This window comes from Phyllostomus hastatus, unplaced genomic scaffold (genome assembly GCF_019186645.2).
Source record: "Phyllostomus hastatus isolate PE091 unplaced genomic scaffold, TTU_PhHast_1.1 phas_contig_40, whole genome shotgun sequence".
In the NCBI taxonomy this organism is placed as follows: domain Eukaryota; kingdom Metazoa; phylum Chordata; class Mammalia; order Chiroptera; family Phyllostomidae; genus Phyllostomus; species Phyllostomus hastatus.
The window spans coordinates 32,725,721-32,751,975 of NW_025333872.1; the positions used below are offsets into that span (position 1 = coordinate 32,725,721).

Sequence of the window (26,255 nt, forward strand, 5' to 3'; positions counted from 1 at the left end):
GAAGTTGGTGCGGACCCCTGCAGAAGCAGATTCATCTGAGTGGCCCTGAGGCAGGAACTGGCCAGTGGCTACCCAGCAGAGCAAGTGAGGAATAGATGGCAGGAGATGAGGACAGAGGGAGGACAAGAGCCAGATTATATAAGGTTTGTTCAGTTGGACTCCTTTGGTGAGCATTAAACAGGAGTTTTAAACTTCTTGCTCCAGCTGCTGGGTGGAGAATGCAAGTGGGAGTAGGAACAGGACTGCTGGGTAGGCGTCCCAGGCTGTGGTCGTCAAGGGAAGTGTTCTGGCCAAGGGCAAGGCAGGAAGGAGGCAGCTAGAATATGTAAAGCTCTAGTTCTGCAGAATAGAAAGTAAACTGGCAAAGGTGAACCCTGAAAAGGGAGAGGGAATCCAGCTGAACTTGGAAATATTAAACATGAATTAAACATGAATGCATAGAGAGGAAACAGAAAGACATTTCTGAGAGGTTTGAAGGTGAAAGTAGGTATGGCAGGAATGGGACACAGACCAGTTCCCTGTTACCCAAAGAAAGCAGCATAGACATAAATTTTTCTAAGGTAGTGGTTCTCACACTAGAATCACCTGTAAGGCTTTAACAAATATTGATGTTTGCCACCCCCCCCCAAGATTCTGATGTACTTAGCATGGGCTTTGGTCTGTTACTGGAGTTTTAAAAAGTTCCCAAAGTCACTGTAATGTGCAAGAAAGGTTGAAAACCACCAGTATAAGATCTTTTCATACAAGTTCTTATAAACTGGGAGATATTGAGCCCAGAAAGAAACAAGTGGCGTGGTAGTAGAGAAAAGCATTGTTTTTAAGAGTTGCTCAACTATGAGACTCCCCTGAGATTTTTTTTTTAGAATACAAGTTCCTGGAGCCCTCCCCTAGAAACACTGTTTGTTCCACCTATGGTGATATGTAGGTGGGGGAAACATTGCACTGGATGAAAGACCTTGGTGCTTCTGATTCTTGATAAAGAAACTCAGAGGACACATTGGTAGGAATGAATGTCAACCACAGTTGTCTTAACAGGGGAGGGTTGGGGGGCCAAGGTAGCTTAGAACAACAGCATAGATGTGAGCAATTGGAACCCTGGGGTTAAAAGGTGAAATCAAAGTAGAGGATTGATCGGGGAGAGGATGGAGATCTGTGGAATCTCAACAGGAAAGTAAATGAGACTAGACTGTAGGAAGCTATGTGGTTTGGCATTCACAGTATTAGGAGGCCAGTGTATGTGGTGTATTGCTGATTTCAGGAATTACCAGTTCCACATGGTGTTCATTACATCCATATGCTGATGGATGGCAGTTATGGAGGTGGATTCATTGGTTCACTTGGCAGAGCATTGTGTTTTCAAGGGTTTGGTGTTATTCTGTAGGGCTGTGATTTTGGCATCACAGTGTAAGAGTCCACGGTCTCTGATACTGTTTGGGAGGAAATGAAATTAGGACTGTGCTTTTTACCTATGATGCAAGTCTTTGCCCCCTAAATGACAGAATCCAAAGAATGATTGCTTCTCCTTGTCAGCTCCTAATTTTTCCTTAATAATTCTTCCTTTAGAGAAATTCTTTAGTTCATATATTCACCCCCTTTTTAATCAGCAGTATTAGCTACAAATGGTGTGCAGAATACAAAGAAAGAGAAGATGTAAGCCCTGCCCCTGGGATCACACAATCACGTCTTAGAGCCATTGAGACCCGAGGGTCCAGAGAAAGAAACTGATGTTCAGAGGAGAAAGAAGCTGATTGTCTTGCTTTAGAGAACAGGACTTTTAACAGTTTTTTTGGAGGAAGTTGCTGACCTTGAAGGATGGGTAAGTTTTAGAAAGCTATGGATACTAGGATATTTCAGGCAAGAGGGAACAGTGTGAAGTACAGACACAGGAATCTGGCAAGTAGTTTAACTTGACTGTGGCATATAGAGCATAAAGTAGTGTTCTGGAAAATAAGATGAAAAACTAGGTTGAAGCTTATTAAGAAGAGGTGTGACAGCCAGTGGAAAACATGCTTTATTCTGTAGGCAGCAAGGAGCCTTTGGAGATTTTCCAGCAGAAAAATAGAAGGGAAATGAACATATATTGGTTGTGTGCTAGGCATGTGCTAGTCAGTATGCTTTCTGAAAGCGATTTCTTTAGGTGACCTGTGAATAGGTTATTTAGGTAAATTGGCTAGTCATATTCAGAATTGTTTGGAAGAGGAAAGAGACTGCAGTTAAGAACATCATTGTCATAGCCCAGGTCTCACATATAATTATTTTGGCATGGAATAAAAGAGGTGCTATAAAGTGGTTTTTATTTATTGAGTAAATATTTATTAAGCTCTTATTCAATATCCCAGGCTCTGGCAGTAACACAGGCAGTCCAAGACTGGAGTGAACATTCTTGTGCATGCGGCAGATTATAGCAGCAGGAAAAGATCAGGCAGTGAAAAGTGAAATTCAGAGAATTAAAACAGGAAGATGTGACAAGATTATTCTGATGGCTTCTTTAGATTGGGCAGTCAGGGTTGTCACTGAAGAAGTGACATTTAAACAGATACTTGAATAATAATAAGGAAGAAGCCTTGAGAAAGTCAGGGTTGGGGTGTGGAGAGCATCCCAGGCAGAGGGAACATTTAATACAAAGGCCCCCAAAATGAGAATAAATTTAGTAGGTCCAAGGAACAAAAGAGTGAGGCAGGATTAATATTGTTTGTCAGTGAGATCTATATGGGGGTCAACAAAGAAGTCAAAGTTGATGCTTAGGTTTCAGATGTTCAAGATGAAGGGCAGTAGTACTGTTATTTGAAAATTGGATCGTGTTTAAGTGAAAGACGTGATTCTTTTGGACATGTGGGGTTTAAAGTGCTGGGATCAAGTCATGTTGAGATACCTAGGAACTTGAGCTTGAGGGAGAAGGTATGATTAGAGATAGAAATTTGAGAGTCACCTGCTTAAAGGAATTCTTTGAGCCTGCAGGAAAGGTGGAGACATCCAGGAAATAGGAACATGAGAAGAAAGCGAAAAGCACAATGATGAGGAAGGTTTAAATTGGCAACCTAGTGGGTGGTTTGGGGGAGAGAGATGGGGATAACTAGAAAAGTTTAGAGTTTGAGCACCTGAAGGCAGGAGGAATTGTATAGTCGTAGAGTCCTGAACCACGCTGATAAATACAAATACAAAAACAAATACACTATTTTGTTTTAGAAACCTCATGCAGTGAAGATAATTCAGCTAAGACATATTATTCCATTAGTTTATAATTTCATGCATTTGACATTGCTGTCTCACTTGGTGTATTCAAAGTTACAATTGTGATGCAGGTTTCTAGAGTGATATTAAACAAATCTTTAAAAATTTTTCTCAGCAGTTGTCAAATATGCTTTGCAACAGGCTAAAATATATCCTTCAGAAGACAATTACTTTAAAGTGAAACACGCTTCAGATGAATTGTGTAGTACTTTAAAATTGCATTTCCCATTTGACCACCAGGTGGCGTAAACATTACTTTTAAATTGTTTTGCTTATCAGTGCATGTAATTATCTTTAATGCTAAGAAATCATAGTTGGTAGTGGCAAATTATATATTTATATATGCCTGTGATGACAGATGACATTTCATTGAATAGAAGATATGCTATTGATTTTGATTTCATTCTTTGTATATATACACACATACATATGTGTGTATATATATAATCTCAAATATTTAAACCACCAACCATGTAGAAACTGGCATCAGACAAAAGAAGTACCCAGAGTAGTAACTCCGTGTCTGCCCTTAAGAATTTCTCCATTCCAGTGGGGAGTTACTAATATATTCAAAACAGGTTAGTGGATGCATGTATAGAAGTATGTGTAAGAGCGCGGGCTGCGAACTAAAGCATCGCAGGTTCGATTCCCAGTCAGGGTACATACCTGGGTTGCAGGCCAGGTCCCTAGTGGGGGCCATATGAGAGGCAACCACACATTGATTCTCTCTCTCTCTCTTTCTCCCTCCCTTCCCCTCTCTAAAAATAAATAAATAAAATCTTTTTTTTAAAAAAGTATGTGTAAGGTACAAGATAACCCAGACAGAGTGTGATTTCTTCTGCTCTGGGCTGAACAGGGAAGATTTCACAGAATTTGAAGCAGGGTTTGATGAATTAGTTCATCCCTGGGCTACAGTATACAAACACACCAGATAGTAAGAACAGTGTGTGCAAATGCATAGTTGTGTGAATAAGTATGGTGTGTTTTGGCAAATGGTAAGAATTTAATCTTACTTTTATAGAAATAAGAGTGATGATGGAGTCACTAGAAAAGTAGACAGGGGACACATACTGAAAAGCTTTGTGGGCTAAGCAGAAGATCTTGGAGGACTTTTACCTTTTAGTTAAGAGAAGATTTTGGAAGGTTTTAAGGATGGCAGTCCTGTGAATAAAGTAGCATTTTAGCAGGGTGACTCTCAGGCCAGTTCAGAATGTGGCCTAGAAGATGACAATTAGACATTGCAGTAATCAAAGCAAGAGATGGTGATAGTGTAAAGTAAAGTGGTGGAAAGAATTAGAGAAAGACAGATTCAGACATGTGTAATGATGGTTGATTTTATGTATCAACTTGTCTGGACCATCTGTTGCCAGATGTTTGGTCATAAATTATTTTAGATGTGTCTGTAAGGGTATTTTTGGATAAGATTAAAGTTTGAATAGACCAAGTAAAGCAGATTGCTCTCCCTAATGGGGATGGGCCTCATGCAAACAGTTGAACTCCTGAATAGAACAAAAAGGCTGAGCAAGAGTGAATTCCTTCTTTCTGACTGCCTTTGAGCTGGGACATTGGTCTTTTCCTGCCTTAAGAGGTTGACCCTGCTAGCCTTCAGACTGGAACTTACATTCTCAGAGCTCCTAGTTCTCAGGCTTTATAGCTGGGCAGGAACTACACCACTGGCTCTCCTAGGTCTCCAGCTTGCTGACTATAGATCTTGGGACATCTCAGTTTTTTATAATCGCATGAGCCAATTTCTTATAATAAATACGTGTTTATGTGTGTGTGTGTGTGTGTATTCTGTTTCTCTGGAGAGTCCTAATACTTGTGCCAAAGGTAGAATCAGCATCACATGGCATCATCTCTTGCATGATAGAGAGAGCCAAGGATGATCCCTCACCCCAGGCCCGGTGACTGGAGAAGTAGTCCTGCCATCAGCTGAGATAGACAACATGTAGGACAAACATGAATTGTTTGTTTATGTGTACAGTGCATGAAGATTTGTTTAGTTTTTTAAGCATAGCATGAAGTTTGTGGGACCTTTAGGATATACAGAAAAGGATGCTTTTTGGATAATTGTTTCTATAGGTTTAGTTTTATAAGTGAGTAGGGACTGCAGAAATGGATGACAAAAGTTAGCAAGAATTGATGTGGGTGTGAATATTTGGAGGGCCAGCAGGAAATAAATTTGCTGAGATTCAGGGATGGTCATTTTTAGGGCAGGTATGTAGGAGGAGGGCACTGGATCCACAATATTTGGTTGGGTGTACTGGAGATTCACTCTGAAGTGGAAGTAACTGAAAGAAAATGGAAGTATTAAGGGCTCATTAATGTGGAACTGAATGTCTGTGGAATCCAATGTATAAGAGAACTATAGGATATTTTACAATCTATAATTTTATATTTTATTTCATGTATTTTATATGTAATTTCACACTTCAGCATAATTTATATTCTCATGTCTATAATCATTTAATGGCAATAGGTAATATGGGGTGGGTCAAAAGGAGGCTCTACATGCAGGGGTGTCCAGACTTTTGGCATCTCTGGGCCACAGTGGAAGAAGAGTTGTCTTGGGCCACACATTTCAGTACATTGTGGCACACATGTAATCATGTAATACATGTAATCACACACCAAAACAATCTCCTAATGTTTTAAATAAATTTACTATTTTGTGTTGGGCTGAATTCATAGTCATCCTGAGCCGCATTTGGCCCATGGACTGCAGTTTGGACAGCCCTGGCAGTTTGAATATTTAACGTTGCTAGATTGTGCTGGATTGGGATGTGTGTGTAGTTTATCTCTTTTAAAGCTAATGAAAAACATATTAGGTAATATCCAGCTACTTGGAAAGAAGTTACCATCTTCGGTCCTTTCAGCCCACTAAGAAGTTAAAAGAAGCAGCAACATTTGACTTCTGCTTCATGTTAGTCCCTCCTGGAAAAAAACGAGTTGCAGAACATTTCAGTGGTATGGCTCTAATTCCTCTCTGGTATGATGCTTTGAGATTTAGGCTTAGAAAAGTCATCTAAGCAAATGAGTAGAAGAATCCAAACATAGTTTCTAAGACCTATTTAAAGAGACAGGGCAGGACATGGAAAAGGGATTACTGTCCTTTTCCATGCTATATATTACTCAAATAAGCTTGGATATTTAAAAATTGTGTTTGTATGAATAAATACATTATTAATGACTATTGTCAGATTATAACCTGTCAATATTCCATACCACTGAAAATGTTTAATTTTCTCTGGAAAGCTTTTTGCTCCTATTTCTCTTTTCCATCATATAAGGATATACACAATAGTGATACTTGCCCACTATTATTTACTTTATTAGGCAGTGAGTGTTTTCTGTTATGGCAGTGTTGGTTTCCAATATAAATAATGTTTTCTGTTTTCAAAGTTTGCATCACTGAGAACAAATAGGAAAGGAAATAAATTGGTTATTGGTTAAAAGAGGTAGTTGATGCTGTAAAAATCATATTATTGGCTATTTGTTAGCAAGTATTCTGAAACATTTTAAATGAATTGCAATAACTATATTCTTTCTGCCTGTATGTGTCCTATGTTATCTTTCTTAATCTATTTATAAAATTGTTATGGTTTGGTATATGTTGCAAAGGAGTTGATCCTGAGTCATAATGAATATTTACAATGAAGAAGATGCATCATAGCCAGGCTGCAAGTTATAACACTAGGCGTTTCTCCCAATAAGGTATCTTCTACAGATAATACTGCTATTCAGTGAGATGACCATAAAAATTATAAGAGACAGGACTTCTGCCATTCAGGAGCTCATGACAGCAAGTAGACAACATAGAAATAGATGAATATTCTAATGGAAATGTACGGAAGCTGGTGTGGAAACACGTAGGCTTCTTTTCTGTGGTTAGAACATGATTGGACTTGGAACTGAAGAATTGGTTTCACTTGCTCACTGCATGGCTTTTGTCAGGCCTCTTAATCAAGTTGAGCCTGCATTTTGTTACTGGTAATAACATATCTTCCAGCATTGTTGGGAACAACAATTGAATTATGTGATGAAACTACTTTGTAAAGTGAAATATGAACCTAAGATTCTTCTGTTCAATTGATAGAGCGACTTGAATACTGTAAGCCATATTGTATAAAATCTCAGCATGGAGTTTATGCATTCCTTTAGGGAACTGAGAGGAGATTCCTTTCTGTGTGGTTTTATACTATGGCATCTCCAGCATAATGCCCTCATCATTCTTTCCTGAGGGTCCAGAAATAGGGCAGCCAGGGACAGTGGTGGCTGGTTTTGTGTATTCCTCTCCCCAGAGCATGTGAATGGTTCCCTTCAAATCTGTCCCCATCAGCACACGGAGGTGATGAGACAGTGTGGCTACCACTTGCCAAAAGGCACACCAGTGAAGAGTGAAAAGCAGAAACTAGAAGGCAGCTTTTTGCTTCTCAATTTAATAGTTGGTAGAATTTATTTTTATGAGCCCTCCTTAAAATCATCAACCATGAAATTCAGCTTACATTGATGAAAAATTGAGTAGCTTAATGAAATATTTAAACTTGTGTTCACTTTCCTAGTGGAGCACCATTTTGAATTAAGCAAAAAAAAGAAAGAAAGAAAGAATGCGTGAACATGGACAACAATGTGGAGGTTGCAAGGGGAGGGAGTGGGTGGAGGTGGAAGAGGGTACAGGGAGCATGAATGGTGATAGAAAAAGATAAATCAAATAAATTGAGAAATAAAATAAAATTTTAAAAAATGTAATCTATCTGAGTAATTACCATAGTAACTCCCCTCCTCTACTTTTGTTAAGAGTAAAATGGATGTGGTGAGAAGTCATGTCAAATGTTTGTCCTTGCTTCCATGAAAAAAGTTGGCTTAAAACAGGCAGGCTGTCTGCCTGTCTGCCTGTTTTAGTACAGAAATAGCTGCATGCAGTTAAGCACTTTGCTGATAGTTCACTGCTCTGGGTACCACCACATTTTTTAACTTAACTGCATTACTCCCAAATGTGAAGTACAGATACTGTAGTGATAATTAGCAAGTACACTAGGCACTTGTTAAGTGAATGAATTCCAAATTAAAGCTCAATGCTCTAATTTTGCCTCATCAGTTTTTAATTTTGCTGATGGACAAAAGAGCAACAAAGTAGATAGATTTTCAAATATATGGTAGTGAGGGTAGGAAATATTACTTTCATCATTATTCTTATGCCCTGTTCAATTAGTGTTCCCTGTCTCTAGCTTTAAAAATGTGTGTGTGTGTGTGTGTGTGTGACTTTTCAGGTGAAATATCCTATAACTTCTTATATGACAGTGGCATTTTTTTTCCTAGCCTTATACATTCTCATCATCTCTTGGCTTTCAAGGAAAAGAAAGTACTTCCATATCACTGAGCATAACTCATCCACTGGGGTCCTTGACTCGGCCTCCTGCCTTCTCTAGGGCAATGCCCACCTGGCACTTTTATTTTTTCTTGTATTTCCAACACTTGCTTCTCTATTGTTTTTTCTCTTCTGAGTCTATAATTGCTCATATTTCTCCTAATTTGCCACACCCATTGCCTTCAGTTACTCTTCAGTTTGTACTCTCCTGATCCTCAGAAGTCTTACCATTGTTCCCTTACTTTCTGCCCATTATCCTTCAGTCCACTGTGATCTGACCTCTATCCACCACCCTGACCAACCAAAGCTGCTGTGGATACAGTCACTGGTGATTTTCTAATCAGTAATTCCAACATATTTTTCCAGCTCTTTATTTCCTTGGACTTCTCTATGGCATGTAATTCTCCTCAAAACTGCTTCCTTAACTTCCATGACACTATCATTTTTATTCTTTTACCTTTTTAATTGTTCTTTCTGTCTCCTTGATGATTATTTTTTTCTCTACTCAGCCCTCAAATATTGATACTCCTCAGCACCCCTCTTTGATCCCTTGTTCTGGTCACTGCTTGTCCTCTTCCCAAGTGTTCACAACCATTTTTATTACCTCAGATACTCCCTACACACTGATAACTCCTAACATGTATTTTTAGTTTAGAAACTTTGTCCACCCTTAGGCTCATGTGGCCAGTTTCCAGATGAATATCTTCGCTTAGATTTCTACCAGTTTCTTCACAGTTTACATGACCAAATCTGAACTTCTCATAGTTTCTTCTAAGCTAGTTATTTTGTCCGTATTTTTACCATTTCAGTTGGTAACACCCAGTCACTTAAGTTAGAACCATGGAATTTACTCCTCTTTTTACTTCATTGCCTACATCTAGTCAGTCATCTGGCTTCTAGATTGTATTTTGATGTTTTGTGTTTTCCTGGTCAATCCCTACCTTTCCTTTTCACTGCTACTGCTTGGTTCATTTCTCTCATCACCAGATACTAGAACTAATAGAGGTGTCTTCTAACTGATCTTTCAGTGTGTTATTGTGTCCTCCTCCAATCTGCTCTTCAGAGAGCCAATAAAGGGATCTATGAAATGCAAATAAGACCATTCCACTTTCCTGCGTTATGCTGTTCTGTGCGTTTTTCCTGCTTCTATTGCTGACAGGAATATTTCTCAAATTTGGTTTCATAGATATTTGCATGTGTGAATATTCAATAAAAATTCTTAAGTGACCATCAGTAAATGAGTGGATCAAAAAACTATGGTATGTTTACACAATGGAATACTATGCAGCAGAAAGAAAGAACTCCTACCCCTTGCAACAGCATGGATGGACCTGGAGAGCACTATGCTAAGTGAAATAAGCCAGGCACTAAAAGACAAAATGCCATATGATTTCACCTATAAGTGGAACCCAATAAAAAAAAAGCAAGCAAACCAGAGACATTGAAGTTAAGAACAAACTGACAGTAACCAGAGGGGAGATGGGAGGGGGGAAAAGGGAGAAGGGTTTTCAGGAACATGTATAAAGGACACATGGATAAAACCAAAGCAGGGTAAGTGGGGATGGCTGGGGTTGGGGGAGTGGTGGTGGTGGGGGGTGGGAATCAAGACAACTGTACTTGAACAACAATAAAAAATTTGTTTTAAAAATGAGAAGTTTTCAATTTTGTGTATATATTTTACTGATAATCTTTTCATAAACAGCCTTATTTGTGTTTCTGATGGCATCTCTGTCAAAGAAAAACCTGAAATAACTAGGTAAAGCTTTAACTGCAATATTTCTCTGGCAATGAGAAGATTCTAGCAGTTATAGAAATAGTGTCAAGGATCTATAGATAGATTGATATTATTATAAATAAGTAAACCTACACATATAAATTATTTACTTTTGTATATAAGTACATGTGTGGGTGTGTGTAATTTTTCCAAAGTGATCTTACATTATTCAAATTTAAATTACACTCACTCTGCACTCTACCTATAAACTAGAGTCCTTAATACATCTTTTAAGATCTTTTATGACCTTTCCCCTACATACTTCTCCATCTTAATTTTTTGCCTTTTTTTTGTAAAAGGAATGTAAAATTACTGTGAATCCTTATATACACAGTGCTTTTCTTTTTCTTCTTAAACCTGTGCTTTTGTGCTTACCTTTTTGATATGTGGAATTCTCTCCTTCCTTGATTCCCCTAACTTTTAACTTTGAATTTCTGCTTATGTTTTATAAGTTATTCCCACCATCACCTCTTCCAGAATGCACTAAGCTAACCAGAGTCCTCCTATTTTCATAGTAAATCTCTTTCAAGAGACACCTATTCCTTGTGGGAATCTATATTAGATAGCAACCTCCTTCAGGTTTTCTGGTTTCCCCTCTGTATCTTTCAAGCATGGCACCTGGTTGAATGAGAGAGAGCAATATGGGTGAGTCACCTTTGCTTTCTACCAGTAAAGATGAAGACCTGTCTACCATAAGCCTAAGCAATTACTTTCGGTTTTTCATCTATTCAGTTTTTATACTACTGTTTTAAAATGTTTAATACATATCTACACGCCTTATTTAGCATTTTGAGTTAGAAAAGTCAATGTCTAGTTTTTATATGAAAATATTTTAGCTCCAGAAATATTACACTTGTATTTTTTTCTATTTCAGGAGACTCATCTTCCCAGTTACAGGCTCAGGAACCAGGAACTTCTGAAAATACATTAACTGTGCTGGAAGATTCTGGGTGTGATTTATCAAATGAGCAGAGGACTGAAACTTCAGAGATATCACAGGATTTTGTGGAGAGCTGTACCCCTACACCCTTTCCATCATTGCCCATTGGGAAGAAACATTGTGCGACTATGGAAAATCCTTTGTCTTCTCACATGCAATTCTTACATCGTCTACTTGAGCTGAAGAGCTGGACAGAATCAGGGAGTCTCAAAACAGACTTAAGCCACTTTGAAAACAACTCTTCAACAGTATCTGATTCTGTTTTTCAGTTGCTAGATGGCCTGATCACTTTTTACCATGAACCCAAATTTCCTTTTTCAAGCTTTTGGACAGAAGCTGTTGATACTTTAGCTAGATTGATCAGTGATTGTGACTTATCTAATCATATCCTTAAAAAGTGTTCCAAGAAGTTGGAAGAATTTGAGAAAACCCTACTACGGATTATTTTAAGGAACAACCATATAAATAGGGTAAGTAATAAATCTCTTCTATTTGTGAAATAATATCTGTAATTTTGGTGGACATTCCCATTGGATTATGCCGATTGCTGTCCTTTAGCCTTATGGCTCAGAGTATTTAGTTGGACCTTCTGCAGCTGTTACCCATTGCCATGTCCCCACCTGTGGCTTCTGGTTGCTACCACATTGTTCTCTACATAGATGCCTGGGCTTCTGGTTTTTGTCTTTTTACTTGAGTTACCGTCTCTCTTCTTTGTGTACATCCCTGGATTCTTCTCTTTTGTTTTGTCCTTGCACGTTTACTTCCTATTGCTCAAAAAAAACCCTCATTATTTAAAAACAAAACAAAACAGTAACCTTGATGGTTTCCCAATCCATAACTTCTATCAGTGATAAATTCCTCATGATGAATTAATTTTCTGTATAGTATTGGGTTGTTTTTTTTTTCTTTTTCTGAAATTGACTAGCAGATGCCTGGAAGTCAAAGAATATTTTTCTTTTCTTTTAGAATTTCTGAAGTAGGTGGTATGATACCCTATGGACCCTCTGCAGATGTGGTTTAATTGAATAAATTGGCTAAGGAACACATAATATATGGCTTTATTATAGTTTTTTCTTATTTATATATCATTGCTTAGAAAGGTTGACTCAGGGATTCTTTTTTCACAAGTGACATTGAGGTGGCCTGCGGCTGTTTTTGTTGTTTAGCTCTTGAGACATACTGGAGTCTTTTTTGTATTACTTTCTGTTTTCCTCACTAGCTGCTCCTTTGTTTGGGAAACTCCAAATACCTTTACATTTTAATCCTTTTTAAATAATTTTTTAATCCTGACCCAAGGAGGACCTGTTTCCATTGCATTTAGAGAGAGAGGGAGGGAGGCAAGGAGAGACAGAGAGAGAGGGAGACATTGATGTGAGAGAGAAGCATCAATTGGCTGCCTCCCGTATGTGTCCTGACCAGGGATCAAACCCGAAACCCTTTAGTTATGGGACAGTGCTCCAACCAACTGAGCTACACTGGCCAAGACCATTTTATTCCTTTTGAATTGACTACTAAAAATATCACAGAAGAAACCAAAATGTCTATCTAACTTATTAAGTGTGTTTCACTATAGGACAAGTGTTGTTGGCCTGTGTTTCTTTTGACATATCATTGTCAAGTGTTTGTCCTCAGTGCCATTATCTAACACTCAGCGTTTCTGTACAGTGTCAGCTTTACTTGAATTTTCAAATCCCCGATAAAATTTGAACCAATAACCTAATTAGTTGTACATATATCTGTTCTTCTTTTCTCTCTCAAGGTATAATTTGATCAGTATTACAGAAAACTTTATGATTAACCTTTTGGCATTTGTGAAAGACATTGAATTTTCTGTATGGAAACAATTTTTTTTCTACCTGATATGTGGTCAATTAGATTTCCATAGTACTGTTTGATATAGGCCATCTGTTTCTTAACCATCAAAAAATATCTCAGATATTTAATATTCCTTGATTTCTTTTTGCTTTCTTCTTTTAAACTATTTTAAAAAGGTTTTGTGTGACTTGGAACCTTTCAGATGCTCACACTTATTTTGCTTATCAGTTATCAGATGATGCACATATGTTTTCAGCCTAGTCTCTTACTTAAGGATTGGACTACACAAAAGTACCCTTGGGAATTGTATGGAAGTAAAGGGGTGTATAGAAGAAGCATCTGATGGTATGAAGGGGTCTGAAGTGTAGGTCAATAACATTTGTCATGGTGCAAACTGTTGTTGAATAGTTTGGTCAGCAGTGGGAGAATAAGTAAATGAATGGCTTTGCTTTTTTCTTGGAGAGGTGATTTTTGCATTTAGAGAGGGAATTATAAAATAGTGCACTGGACCTCCAGTTAGGGTGAGGACTCATAAATAGGTTTTAATGACATTCTTTTTGGATTTTTGTTCCTCTCCAGCAAAAGCATCTTAGACTAACTTATTCAAACTTCTGTCATTGTTGTCACCTTTGCCATCATTATGACCATCTCTGTCATCTCCCAGATATGTTCATAAAGCTTCTTTATTAGAAAAATTGAATAATGATTGCTCTTTATAAATGCTTTTCTGTTTTTTGCCTTTTCTTATGTAATAAGTGAAGTTTCAAGAAATAACATATTCTGACATAAAATACAGGATAGCTCCTGTTATTGCATTTTTATTGATTCTAGTCTTGATTGATTAAAACAAAATAGCATAGTTTAGAAAGAGTATGCTTCTTTGGAAAAACCTGTTTCCATAGATTAGAAGTGTTTAATTAAATTATACCACTTAAAAACTTGAGCCCTGCTGTTGATTTCATTAAAGTGGACTTATATTTGTGCAATGTGATAAGAAAAGGTGTGAGTGAATACTTTAATATTCTGACAGGATTCACATATTTGTAATTCACAGATAGCCAGGCTTTAAACAAAATATAAATTTTCAAGCACATGTTCTCAATACAGTTAGTTGTAAAATTATTCTAACCTCACTTAGTGTTTCTTTAATAAGCAGTGAGAACTTGGTATCTTTCAAAATTTTGAGGTCATCATTGTGAATATCATTTATGTCTGGGGCTGTAAGGAGTCAAGAGATAGGAAAGTTGAAATAGATACTCTGGAAATTGTTTTAAGTAATTCCCTGATATTAACTTTGTTGTAAATATTAGTAAGTTTAGGGAAAATATGATTTTTGAATTTTCAGATTTGTATAAATCCTAATTTGTATTATTTTGGAAACTTTATTTCATAACAAATTTTTTAGGAATTGTTATCTTAGACGTATGTCTGTACAGACGTTGCCCCTTATCCACATTTTTGCTTTCCATGGTATCAGGTATCTGCAGTCAACCATTGTCTAAAAATATTAAGGGGAAAATTTGAGAAATAAACAGATCATAAATTTTAAATGGGACACTATTCTGAGTAGTGTGATTAAATCTCACCCCATCCAGGACTTGAATCATTCCTTTGTCTGGTGTGTTCACACTGTATAGCCTACCTGCCTATTAGTCACTTGGTAGCCATCTGGATTATCAGATCCACTGTCCTGGGATTGCAGTGTTTGTGTTCAAGTACTTCTTATAGTAGCCTAACACACCATCAATATGCCTACATCATTGTCCTCACTTCATCTCATGACATAGCCATTGCATCATCTCACATCATCACACAAAGAAGGGTGAGTACAGTACAGTGAGAGAGGGAAACCACATTTACATAATGTTTATTACAGCATATTGTAATAATCATTCTGTTTTATTGTTGTTAGCCTTTTACTGTGCTTAATTTATAAATTAAACTTTATTATGTATGTATAGGAAGAAACACAGTACATGGAGAGTTCGGTACTATTCATGGTTTCAGGCATTCACTGGGGGACTTGGACAAATTCCCTGTGGAAAGGGGAGGACATCTGTATTATACTTTTAGGATAACCATTAGGTGGACTAGAAGGCATAATGTACAATGACATATTTGATAGATATAGAAGATATCTTGAAACAAGATGGCTTATAAAGATCTACACTAGGCCTACTATAGGGCACCTGGAGAGGAGTCTGGACTTCTTTGACCTGTCCTCTGCTGGCAGACTCAATGTAGTATCTGTCTCACTTGCCCATGTACTTGCCTTGGGCCAGAAATGTACCTTTGAGGTATCTATTTGATTGACTGCTTGACCTTTCCTGTATGTAATTCCACACCTCAAAACATGTTAATTTCTGTGACTAGAAAAGGCATAAGCTACTCCTAGCATTGTACTGCCACCTATTTTTCTTTTGTTTTTTAATCCTCACCTGAGAACGTTTTTTCATTGCTTTTAAAGAAGAAGTGGGGAAGAAAGAAAGGGAGAGAAACATCAGTGTGAAAAAGAAACATTGATCGGTTGCCTGTGGCACACACTCCAGCCAGGGACGAAACCCGTAACCCAGGCGTGTGCCCTGATTGGGAATCAAACCTGCAGTTTTTCAGTTTACTGGATGATGTTCCATCCAAGTGAGCCACACTGGCCAGGGTCTGTCACCTATTTCTTTACAGGCCAGGATACTATCACAGAAGTTTAACAACAGAATGCTTATGATTCTATTTAGATTTTGCAACCATATCTTTGTCTTAAAATTTTTCACTGGTTTTGAAGAAATGGGAATGAGTATATTAAGTTAGAAAAAATCTGTAGTTAACATTGAACTTTTAAGTGTTTAACATATATTGCTAAATCTTATAGGCATATTAGTGAGTTACTCAGAAAACATTGTCTTCAGATATCTTACTGTTTAAACTGTAAAATAATTCTTGGACATATTGTGAAATTTAAGAAAAACAACCGACTGCCAAGTAGACATTAAATTAGAATGTCTGTTTGTAGGATAAAGAGAATAAGGGTCCTCATACTGATGTCCACGTCCTCATCCCTGGAATTTATGAATATGTTATGTTATATGAATGAGAGGTAGGGTGGGGAGTTAAGGTTGCTAATTAGCTGACCTTGGGATAAGGAGATTATCCTTAATTACCCATGTGGGCTCAGTACTCACACAGAGTTCTTGTATATAAATGGAAGCAGGAGCATTAGTGGCAAAACGGAGAGATGTTTGAAGATGCTGTTCTGCTGGCTTTAAAGATGGAGGAATGGGCCATAAGCCAAGAAATGTAGGTTGGAAAAGGCAAGGGAATGGATTCTTCTCTAGAGCCTTCACAAGGAACACAGGCCGCAGTACAGCACTCCCATTTTGGCCCAGTGAGACCCACTTCAGACTTCAGACCTCTACAGTTATAACCGAATAGATTTTTGGTGTTTGAATCCACTAAGTCTGTGGTAATATGATATAGCAACAATAGGAAATAGTGCACTAACTTTATCATTTTATAGTGTTTTCACATCCATTATCTTATATATTTATACAATAACTCCGTGAGATGGGCATGATTGTCATTCTTATTTGCATTTAGTAGATGAGAAAAGTGAGAAAATCAGGGATTTGCCCAAGGCCACAAAGCTAGTTAGCAGCACAGTCAACACCAGCACCCAGCATTAAGTTGAGTATGGCTGTGCTTTTTGCTCTTCATTTTCTCTCCTCCCAATCTCAGATTTGTAAAACTGACCTAGATTATGAGATATATGCAGACATTGTTTATATAACTCCCCTATCCCCTACAGTTTTGGTCTAAATGCTGTCTCTTCCTGTCTGGATTCCTGCCTTTGCCTATTGTCAGATTCCTGACTCATCTGATCCTCCTCTAATCCACCTATTTCACTGTTGTCACAGTGATCTTTAAAAAATGCTGAAAATCCTTCAGTGGCTCCTCAGGGATTTATAAGAAAGTACACATTCCTCACCATAGTCACTAAGGCTCTTCTTTTCTTGGCCCTGGTCCAGTCTTTTGGGCATTACCTTTCTCCATTCCATCCAAAGCACACTTTGTTCCAGTCAGACAGACTCATTTGTAGTTTTCCAAGTACTTTTTATTCTGTTCCTCCCCTCTGTGCCTTAGTACCTGTCAGTCCCTTAGCCTGGAATACCCTTCTTCCATCTGGCTACCTCACCTATCCTTACAAATTAAGCTCTAGGATTAGTGCCTCAAAGAAACCTTTCCTCCTATCCTGCTTCTGTCTTCCTTTCTTTTTGGTAATTAAATACCCCTCACATAAATTAATCATAGTACATATCACACTGTACAATAGCTATTGACTTGACTTGTTTTTGTTTTTTCCCCATTGAAATCTATAGTCTTTGTGGCCACATATCATGCCTTACTCAGTTTATATATATACTCAGTGCTCAACATGGTCCCTAGTGGTGGCTTTGGGACATCCCCTTATAACCTGGTAAGGGTCCACCCTTACCAGGTCTAGGCTCCCCACCTGGCCTTTGCTTGTGTGGGTGGAGTAGGCCACAGGGTTGTTTTTTTGGGGGGGAGGGGGGTGGGGTTTTTTTGCTGTGGTATCTGGCTATATTAAGGAGGCAATTCTTTAAAAACTTTACATGTTACTAGGCTGCCTTTTTAATGTCCTTTGTGTAGAGGGAGTGGACTTTCATAATTGTTTTGGGTTTTTTGTTGTTATTGTTTTTGTTGTTGTTGTTTTTGATGTCTGCCATCATGTTGAGTTGATGGGGGTTTTTTAGTTCCAAATATGAGGCAAGAAGAAAATAGGAAACTTACTTCTTTGTTCTTCTTTTGGTCTTAAGGCCCATAACCAGCCTACCTGTCAGTTTTCTTATGTTTGTTTAGATATAATGCCCAGAATTTTAAGTTGTACTTAGTGAGAGGAACAGAGATAAGTCAATCCACCTCCCAGAAGTGGAAACCACTGAATATACTTTTAAAAGTCAACTAATATTTCATATTTATAATAACAAAGGCTTAGCCCTGCTTCATACCACCCAGCTCCTTGGAGATCATCATGGCTAGATCTTTATTTCTGTTCTGCCACTATTTACATATGTATTTTTAAAGAAAAAGTTTACACTGCTGTTTCTCAGCTTTTTTCTTTAATCTGTTCACTTTGTATTATGGAAGATAAAATTTATGTTGTACATAGCTGTCCTCCTCCACCTACTCTCCAGTTTTTACCATAATGTTTTGGTTACATCAAGATCACATATTTATATTATTATAAATATGAAACTTTTAGCACTGAGACATGTCATATACAATTTCACTTCATTTTTCTAAAGATAATTGGTTAAAATTAATATTTTTTCATTTGCTTATTTTTTGATGTTCCTATAATCGATTCTTCTTTCAGATTCTTTGACACAGTTGCAAACATTCTCTCAGTATGGCCTAATGAATTCATTCATTTATCAGTTCCACCTCTTTTTTTTTTTAAGGCACACCTTCTGGAACCCTCAATCCTCCTGTTCTAATCTAGACATCGCTTTCCCTGTGTCTGCCAGTCAGCTTCACTCCAGGGACTTTTTTTAATCACCACCCTGCTTTCTCGTACTACATCTGATAGTCCCTGTATCTCATGTATTTCTTTCCTTGGTTTACAACTTGACTGAGGTGATGAACATTCCTTATAAACTCACTTAAAATGGATTCTTTGGATGTGAAATTTTGAAATGTTTGTTTGCTTCAAATATTTTATTCCAACTTTAAATTTTGCCTATGGATTAAGATAGATTTCCAGTTGGGAAATAATTTTTCCATATTATTTAAGGTATTTTTCTACTAACTTCTGGATTCCATTGTTGCTAATGAGAATTCTAGTGTAATACTGATATAAATTCCTTGAATCTATCTGGTCTACCTCATGCACCGCCCCCCCCCCCAGAGCATATGGGATCTCCGTTGTTCCTGTTGCTGTGTAATTAGAGGAAGGCGCAACTCATCATGGGGCTTTTAAAATTCCTTTTCTTGAGTCATAGTGAGTCTTTGAATCTGGGATTTCATCCTTCAATTCTGAAAAGTTTTTGATTAGTTTTTCTAATGTATTTTGGCCTTCTCTCTTCTCAGTTCCCTCATTCTAGACCACATCTTCTAAATTGCTTATATTTTTTATTGTGCTATTTATTCTTATTTTCCCTGTCAGATTTCCGTAATATCTTCTTCTAGCCATTCTATTGAAGTTTTTATTTCCACTGAAATATTTTTAGTTTTTGAGTTCTTGGTCTCCTGATTGTTCCTTTATGTAGCTCCCTGTGCTTATTTCATATGCAGAGTCTGGCAGAAGAAACACCTGCTTGAGTGTGGTTGGTAGGGTAATAATATGGGTTTAATAATTTGTAGTTTTAATTTGAACATTTCACCTACAATGTCATGTGTTGTGCTTGAGTGTTTTATTGTTATGTTACAGAAATTACATGCTTATGATTTTGTAATAAATAGGGTCATTACTTCTGCAAGACCCTGTATAATAACATATAAAATATGTATATTTTCTTTTATCTTTGTTTTGCCTCTGTTTTCTTTTGGTCTTGACTTCGTATCTCAGTTGATCACTGTTTTTTCTATTTGAGGCTTTCTAGTACTTTGAACTAAATCTTATCCATCCTGGAAAGATGGATAAGATTTAAACTGGCCACCTGGCAGATGATTTGTGGGAGGGTTTAGGGGAGGGTATGCAGACTGCTTGAGCAGAGGCCATGAAGCAGGAGGAAGCATGGAGAGCCCTGTAACTGCTGTGGCCTGGGGGACTTGGTTGGGAAGGAGTGGAGCTTAGCAAGAAATGGATCTAACATGATGAACAAGGGCCAGGTAATGAAGATTTTTGTATGTTTTGTAATACTTGAGTTCCTCCTCTAGGCCAAAGATCTTTAGGTGTACAATTTAAAATTACATGTACATTTTTATGTGTAGGAGTATGTGTTCTTTCACTTAGGGAAGTGTTCATAGTTTTATGTGATTCTGAAAGGATGCTGTGATCCCCAAAATTATTGGGTTGTCCAAAAAGTCTGTTTAGTAATATAAGACACATTTTTCATTTTCACCAAAAACTTTATTGATTTGGATATTTTTGAGATGTTGTCTCTCTCCCGCTAATGGTTTCTAGTGGGTGGAGACCAGGGGTGCTGCTAAACATCTTCCAATGCTTAAGACAGCCCATAGCAAAGAATTGTTTGGCCAAAATGTCAGTAGTAACCAGAAACTTCACAAACCACCTTTGACACGTTTGACCAGTCACAGCACCTTCTCTATATACTGCACAAATCTTTTTTTTTTTTTTGCATTTCAGTTTTGTTTTCAGTTATTGAAATAATGGAACATATTATACCAGAAGTGCTGTGTATCCTCTTCCGTCTTCAGTATTAAAATGGCTGCAGAAAAATTCACTAATTTAGATAAGTTTTTTAAAATTCATGCTGATATGACAGCTGTCCCAATGTAATCTAATGAAGTTGTTTCGAATGAAGTTAGAGATAACAAAGCACTACTAGAGCCATCATGTGGAAATAACTAAACAAACTTTTTGGCCAATCCAATAAATAACATTTGGGGAATCATTGAGACTGATTGGCACATCCTGTTCAAATAAATATCTTTTAATCCAAATCCTACTCACTTTTCAAAACATGGCTCAAATCTCACTTCTCTAATAAATTCTTTCTTATCAATTTGATCCTGAAATAGGCTCCTCTTCTGAACTTCTACTGCTATTATTGTCAACATAACTCACTTTTCAATTTGCCGTATACTATCTTCAGCTTATCTAGAATGGCTCAGACTTAAAAAAAATTTTATTTAGCTTTTCATATGTTTTTATCACAGACATTAATAGCCTAAGTTAGAATCCCAAAACTTTTTTTTATTAGTGTTGACCTTAAGTTAACTAACATCAAGTTCCACATATATGGAATGGAAATAAGAAATATGACTGTTATATGACTCATAGGGCTGCTGGGAATTTTCAGTGAGTAAATGCAAATGAAATGCTTAGCATAGTATTTGGTATCATTGTAAGGGTCTAATGAATGTTTCTTTTTGTTACTCTTGTCCTTGAGAAAGGGACCATACCCTGCTTTCTCCACTACTCCTGCTATAATGCTAAGCAAATATTAGAAACAAAATGTAGCATTTGTTTAGTTAAAAACAAGACAACGAAAATAAATGACAAGCTGTATACTTCATATGCTCCCATATACTTAAATTCTATCTTCTGACTTTTGATCAAATGTTTGTACTTAGAACATTCTTGAGCAGCAGTTCTGTCTTAATTGACATTGTAATGACATTTCTGAAGCTTCTCTGTGTAGCAGGTAGCTAGACATCATCTCATGATCTTTCCACAGACATAAAAAATAAGGAAATCTTGTCATTTTCAACAACATGAATAGTTCTTGAAAATACTGTGCTAAGTATAGTAAGTCATACAGGGGAAAGACAAATACCATTTATTTTCACTTGTATGTGGAATTAAACAACAAAATGAAATAAAAAGCTGAACAAATGAAACAGAACAAAATCAGACTCACAGGCACAGAGAACAGAGTGATGATCGTCCGAGGACAGGGAGGTTGGGGAGTGGGTGCGATTGGTGAAGGGAATCCAGATGTACAAACTTCCAGGTATAAGACAAACAAATCAAGGGGATGTAATGCACAGCAAGGGGAATACAGACAATATAGACAAATGTCAAATTTGTGCAGTGAAAGATGGTAATTACTTATTGTGGTGATCATTTAGTAATGTATATAAAAGTAGGATCACTCTGTTGTACAACTGACATTAACGTAGTATTGTTTGTCAATTACACTTTAAAAAAAGAAAAAAATTAACTTGACTAGTTAGCTCTAGAAGAGGGAATGGAGGTCAGATGCTTAAAGGTAAAATAAGGAGGATTGGTCAGAAGCATGCTTTGGAAATACTTAGAGCCCTGGATCTCCTCTACTACCTCACATAAGGGTATGCTCCTCCCACAACCAGGAAAACAATGGAGATTTGTTCTTGGGAAATAATTTTTAAAGGTATTTTATTGGACAAATTAGAGCTGAGGGTGAAGGTACTACATGTATTTTAAAAACTGGGATTAAGTGAACATAGGTGTACAGTTGTTGATACTTTCCCAACTTCCTCCCTACATTTAGCTTCAGAACACTGGAAACAAGACCTTTATTACTTAGCAGAAAAGAATTCTTTCCCAGAGAAATTGACTATCACAAGAGGAAAGATATGAATGTACTGATAAGAAAGGTTCCCTAAAGGCAACAAAGCAGCCAGATCACAAAAGCTCCCTGTGCAATAGCTACACCCACAAAGCAACAGCTTTCACTCAGCTTTCAGCCTTTTCTCTTACAATGCAGGATTAGCAGATATCTGAGGAAAGTATCTAGTGTAAAAGTTAGATCCTGAAAACAACTTGATGGGACCACAGAACAGGAGATGCATAACTATATAAATATAAGTATAAATATAAATATACACACACACACATAGCCCTGGCTGGTGTGGCTCAGTGGATTGTGTGCTGCCCCGAGAACCAAAAGGTTGCTGATTCCATCCCTGGTCAAGGCACATACCTGGGTTGCCAGTCAAGTCCCTAGTTGAGGGTGTGTGAGAGGCAACCAATTGATGTATCTCTAGAACGTGACTGTTTCTCTCACTCTCTTTCTCCTTCCTTCCCTTTCCCTCTCTCTAAAAATAAATAAATAAAATCTTTAACACACACATATGTGTATGTGTGTATATATATATTTACACACATACACATATATACATATTCTCAGAAAGATAACAGCATGTTTTGCAACCATGAGAAAATAGTGCCTTAAAATAAAATTTTTAGGGAATAAAAAAGATGTTTTGAAAAATTAAAAATATGATAGTGAAAACACATACATTTTGGGGCATTTAGGTAGAAAAATCTCCTAGAAAATGGAGGAAAGGGAAAACAAAATATGAGAGTAAAAGAAATTAAACTAGATAGCCACTTTTGGGAATTCAGCACTTCAATAACTGGAGTTACAGAAAGAGGGAATAAGAGAAAATAACCGGAAATCACTGAGGATACAATTTAAGAAATTCCTTAAAAGTGAAAAACCTGTGTTTACAAATAGAAAGCCTACCAAGTGCTTGTACTTGCATGAAAGTAGACCTACACTAAGGCCATCAATACTGGGATAAAGAAAAGACACTAAATGCTTACAGAGAAGAGGGAAAATAAATGAAGTTCACAAACAAAACATCAGGAATATAAATATTTCAGATTTTTCAAAAACAAAATAGTAGAAAAACCAGAGATAGTGAAATCTTCTCAAATATTCTCCAGGAAATTTATTATAACTCAGAATTTGATACCTGATCAAACTACCAATCAAATGTAAGGGTAAATGAAGATATTTTCAGGCATACTAGGCCTCAAAATACATCTCCCATGGACACTTTTCTGGACACTACTAAATGATATTCTTCAACAAAATGAGCTAGTAAACCAAGGAGAAAGACATAAGATACAGAAACTAAGGAACAACATATGAGAGATGATGATGCTGAAAGGCAATTTCAGAATGACAGCTATACACTAAGCCTAGAAAGCAACCATTGTGGATTGGAATAAGTCAGAAGATTCTAGGAAAGAACTTTTATGGAAATGAAATTGATAAAAGGGCATCAGTAGACATCTTGGAGAACAGATTAAGACAACCCATGAAGAGTTTTGGGTGAATTTTTTATTAAGTGCATACTAAGCCAGTGAATAAAACAAGGTATTATTAATTATAGGGAAAAGTGCAGAAAAGGAAAACTACATGGTAATCTACATGTCTTGTCTGTATGTAGCATTTATGTTGTTAAAATAATGTAAACATGTAATGATATATCCAAAATTATGGATGAACAGTGTGTATGGGTGGGAGGAGGAGAGAAGAGTAGTTCAGCGCAAAGAAAGTCAAATCCTAAGCTTCCATATTAGAAAATCAATGTTTTTTAAAAGTATGTTATTTAACTTTTTATATTTGAGTTATTCTGCTTAGCATGATATTCTCAAGGTCCATGCATGTTGTTACAAAGGGCAGTTTTCCATCTTTTCTCATGGCTGAGTAGTATCCCATTATGAATATACTGTTTGTACCTTCTTTATTTAGTCGTCTATCAAAGCATATTCTGTTGTTTCCATGTTTTGGACACTGTAAATAATGCTGCAATAAACATAGGAATGCATATATCTTTGCACATAAATGTTTTTAAATTTGGGGCGTAGATACCCAGAAGAGGGGTTGCTGGGTTATATGGTAACTTTATTCCTAATTTTTGAAGAACCTCCATACTGTTTTCGATAGTGGCTGTGCCACTTTACATTCCCACTAGCAGTGAGTGAGAGTTCCTTTTTCTCCACAAGCTCTTCAACACTTGTTATTACTTTATTTATTGATAGCCATTCTGACAGGTGTGAAGTGATATCTCGTAGTTTTGATTTGCATTTCTCTAATGGCTACTGAAGTTGAGCATCTTTTCATATATGTGTTGACTATTTTTCTCTCTTCTTGGAAGAAGTGTTTCTTCAGATCCTCTGCCCAATTTTTAATTGGATTGTTTGTGTGGTGTGGAGTTATATGAGTTCTTTTTATGTTTTGGATATTAACCATTTATCAAAGGTGTTGTTTGCAAATATCTTCTCCCATTCATTTTATGGCTTTTTTGTTTTGTTGGGGTTTTTTTTGCTGTGCAGAAGCTTTTTAGTTTGATATAGTCCCATTTGTTTATTTTTGCTTTTACTTCCCTCACCTTTGAGGTCAAATTCATAAAATCTTCCCTAAGACAAAAGTCCATAAAGTTAGTACCTATCTTTTCTTCTATGTAATTTATTGTTTCTGGTCTTATATTTAGGTCTTTGTTCCATTTTGTGGTATATAAAACCGAAAGCAACAAACAAACAAGAAAAACAAACAAAATTCATAGATACAACAGCAGGTTACCAGAGGGAAGGGGATGGGGAGGAAGTAAAGGATAAAGGGGGTCAAACATGTGGTGATAGAACATGACCTAACTTTGGGTGGTGGGCACATGATATAATATATAGACCATGTATCATAGAAACACACACTGGCAACCTATATAAGCTTATTAATGTATGTCAGCCCAATAAATTTAATTTTAAAAAAGTTAATGAGAAAAGAAAAAAAGTATGTTATTTAGAATAATGCAGGTAAACGCCAAAAGACTCAACTAAAGAGTTTCAAATGGGAATAATGGTGGAAGGGTTAGGGACAACCATCTTTGGGATAAATTATATAAAACTATCTGCTAATATATGCTTAAATTTCTTAATTAAAAAAACTAGAAAAATTAAGTATGTTAGAGGGAAAATCCTACAGGATTTAGCTATGGATTCAATGTAGGGGACAAGCGAGAAGTAGGCATCCAACATTAGTATTCCTAGGTTTCTGATCATTAACAACCAGGTGAATAGAGGTGTGATTTACAGATAGAAGGGCGATTAGAGGCTGGGAAAGGGGTGAGAGGCCAGGGCCCTTTCAGACATAGTGAGTTTTACAATGATTGCAAGATGACTGTAAAATGAATATGTGAAGCACAGCAGTTGGCTTGATCAATCTGGATCTCAAAGGAGAGAACTTTTCTGGTGGTATATTTAGCCCTCCACAGCATATGGAGGTTATGTAAAGCATCACAGGCAGAAAGAAAGGAAGACCTAGCACTGAACCCTGAGTAGCGCTGACAGATCTTCATGTGCTAGGGTTATATTATTGCTTGTACATAAACAACTTGCTATTTTGAGTTAGTACTGAGGAAACATAGTATAGATAATTCAAAATAATAATTTAAAACTATATATTTTAAAGTGCTTTATCATATTATAATTTTGCATGAGCTTACATAAGAGAGATGAACCTTTTGATTGCTTTTCCATGACTAGTGAATGCAGAAGGATATGACATTTTTGCCATACTTGTTTTTATGTTGTCATTTTTTGCCCCTTTTCAAGGCTTTTATCTCTCAATTCTATTAAAATGCTATTTTTGTTCTCCTAGGATTCTACCCTTTAATTCCTTAGTTCTTTACTTTAGTTAAGAAACCATTAAAAACAG

At 36.8% G+C, this 26,255-nt stretch overlaps 1 protein-coding gene across 1 annotated transcript in view; it reads left to right on the plus strand.

Moving 5' to 3' along the window:
• The window catches only part of MEI4 (meiotic double-stranded break formation protein 4), a 135,835-nt gene that overhangs the window by 15,197 nt on the left and 94,383 nt on the right, over positions 1-26,255 (plus strand). The window contains exon 2 of the mRNA XM_045842524.1: positions 11,248-11,783. Coding sequence (XP_045698480.1) covers positions 11,248-11,783 — 536 coding nt within the window. The remainder of the gene's footprint in view (positions 1-11,247; positions 11,784-26,255) is intronic.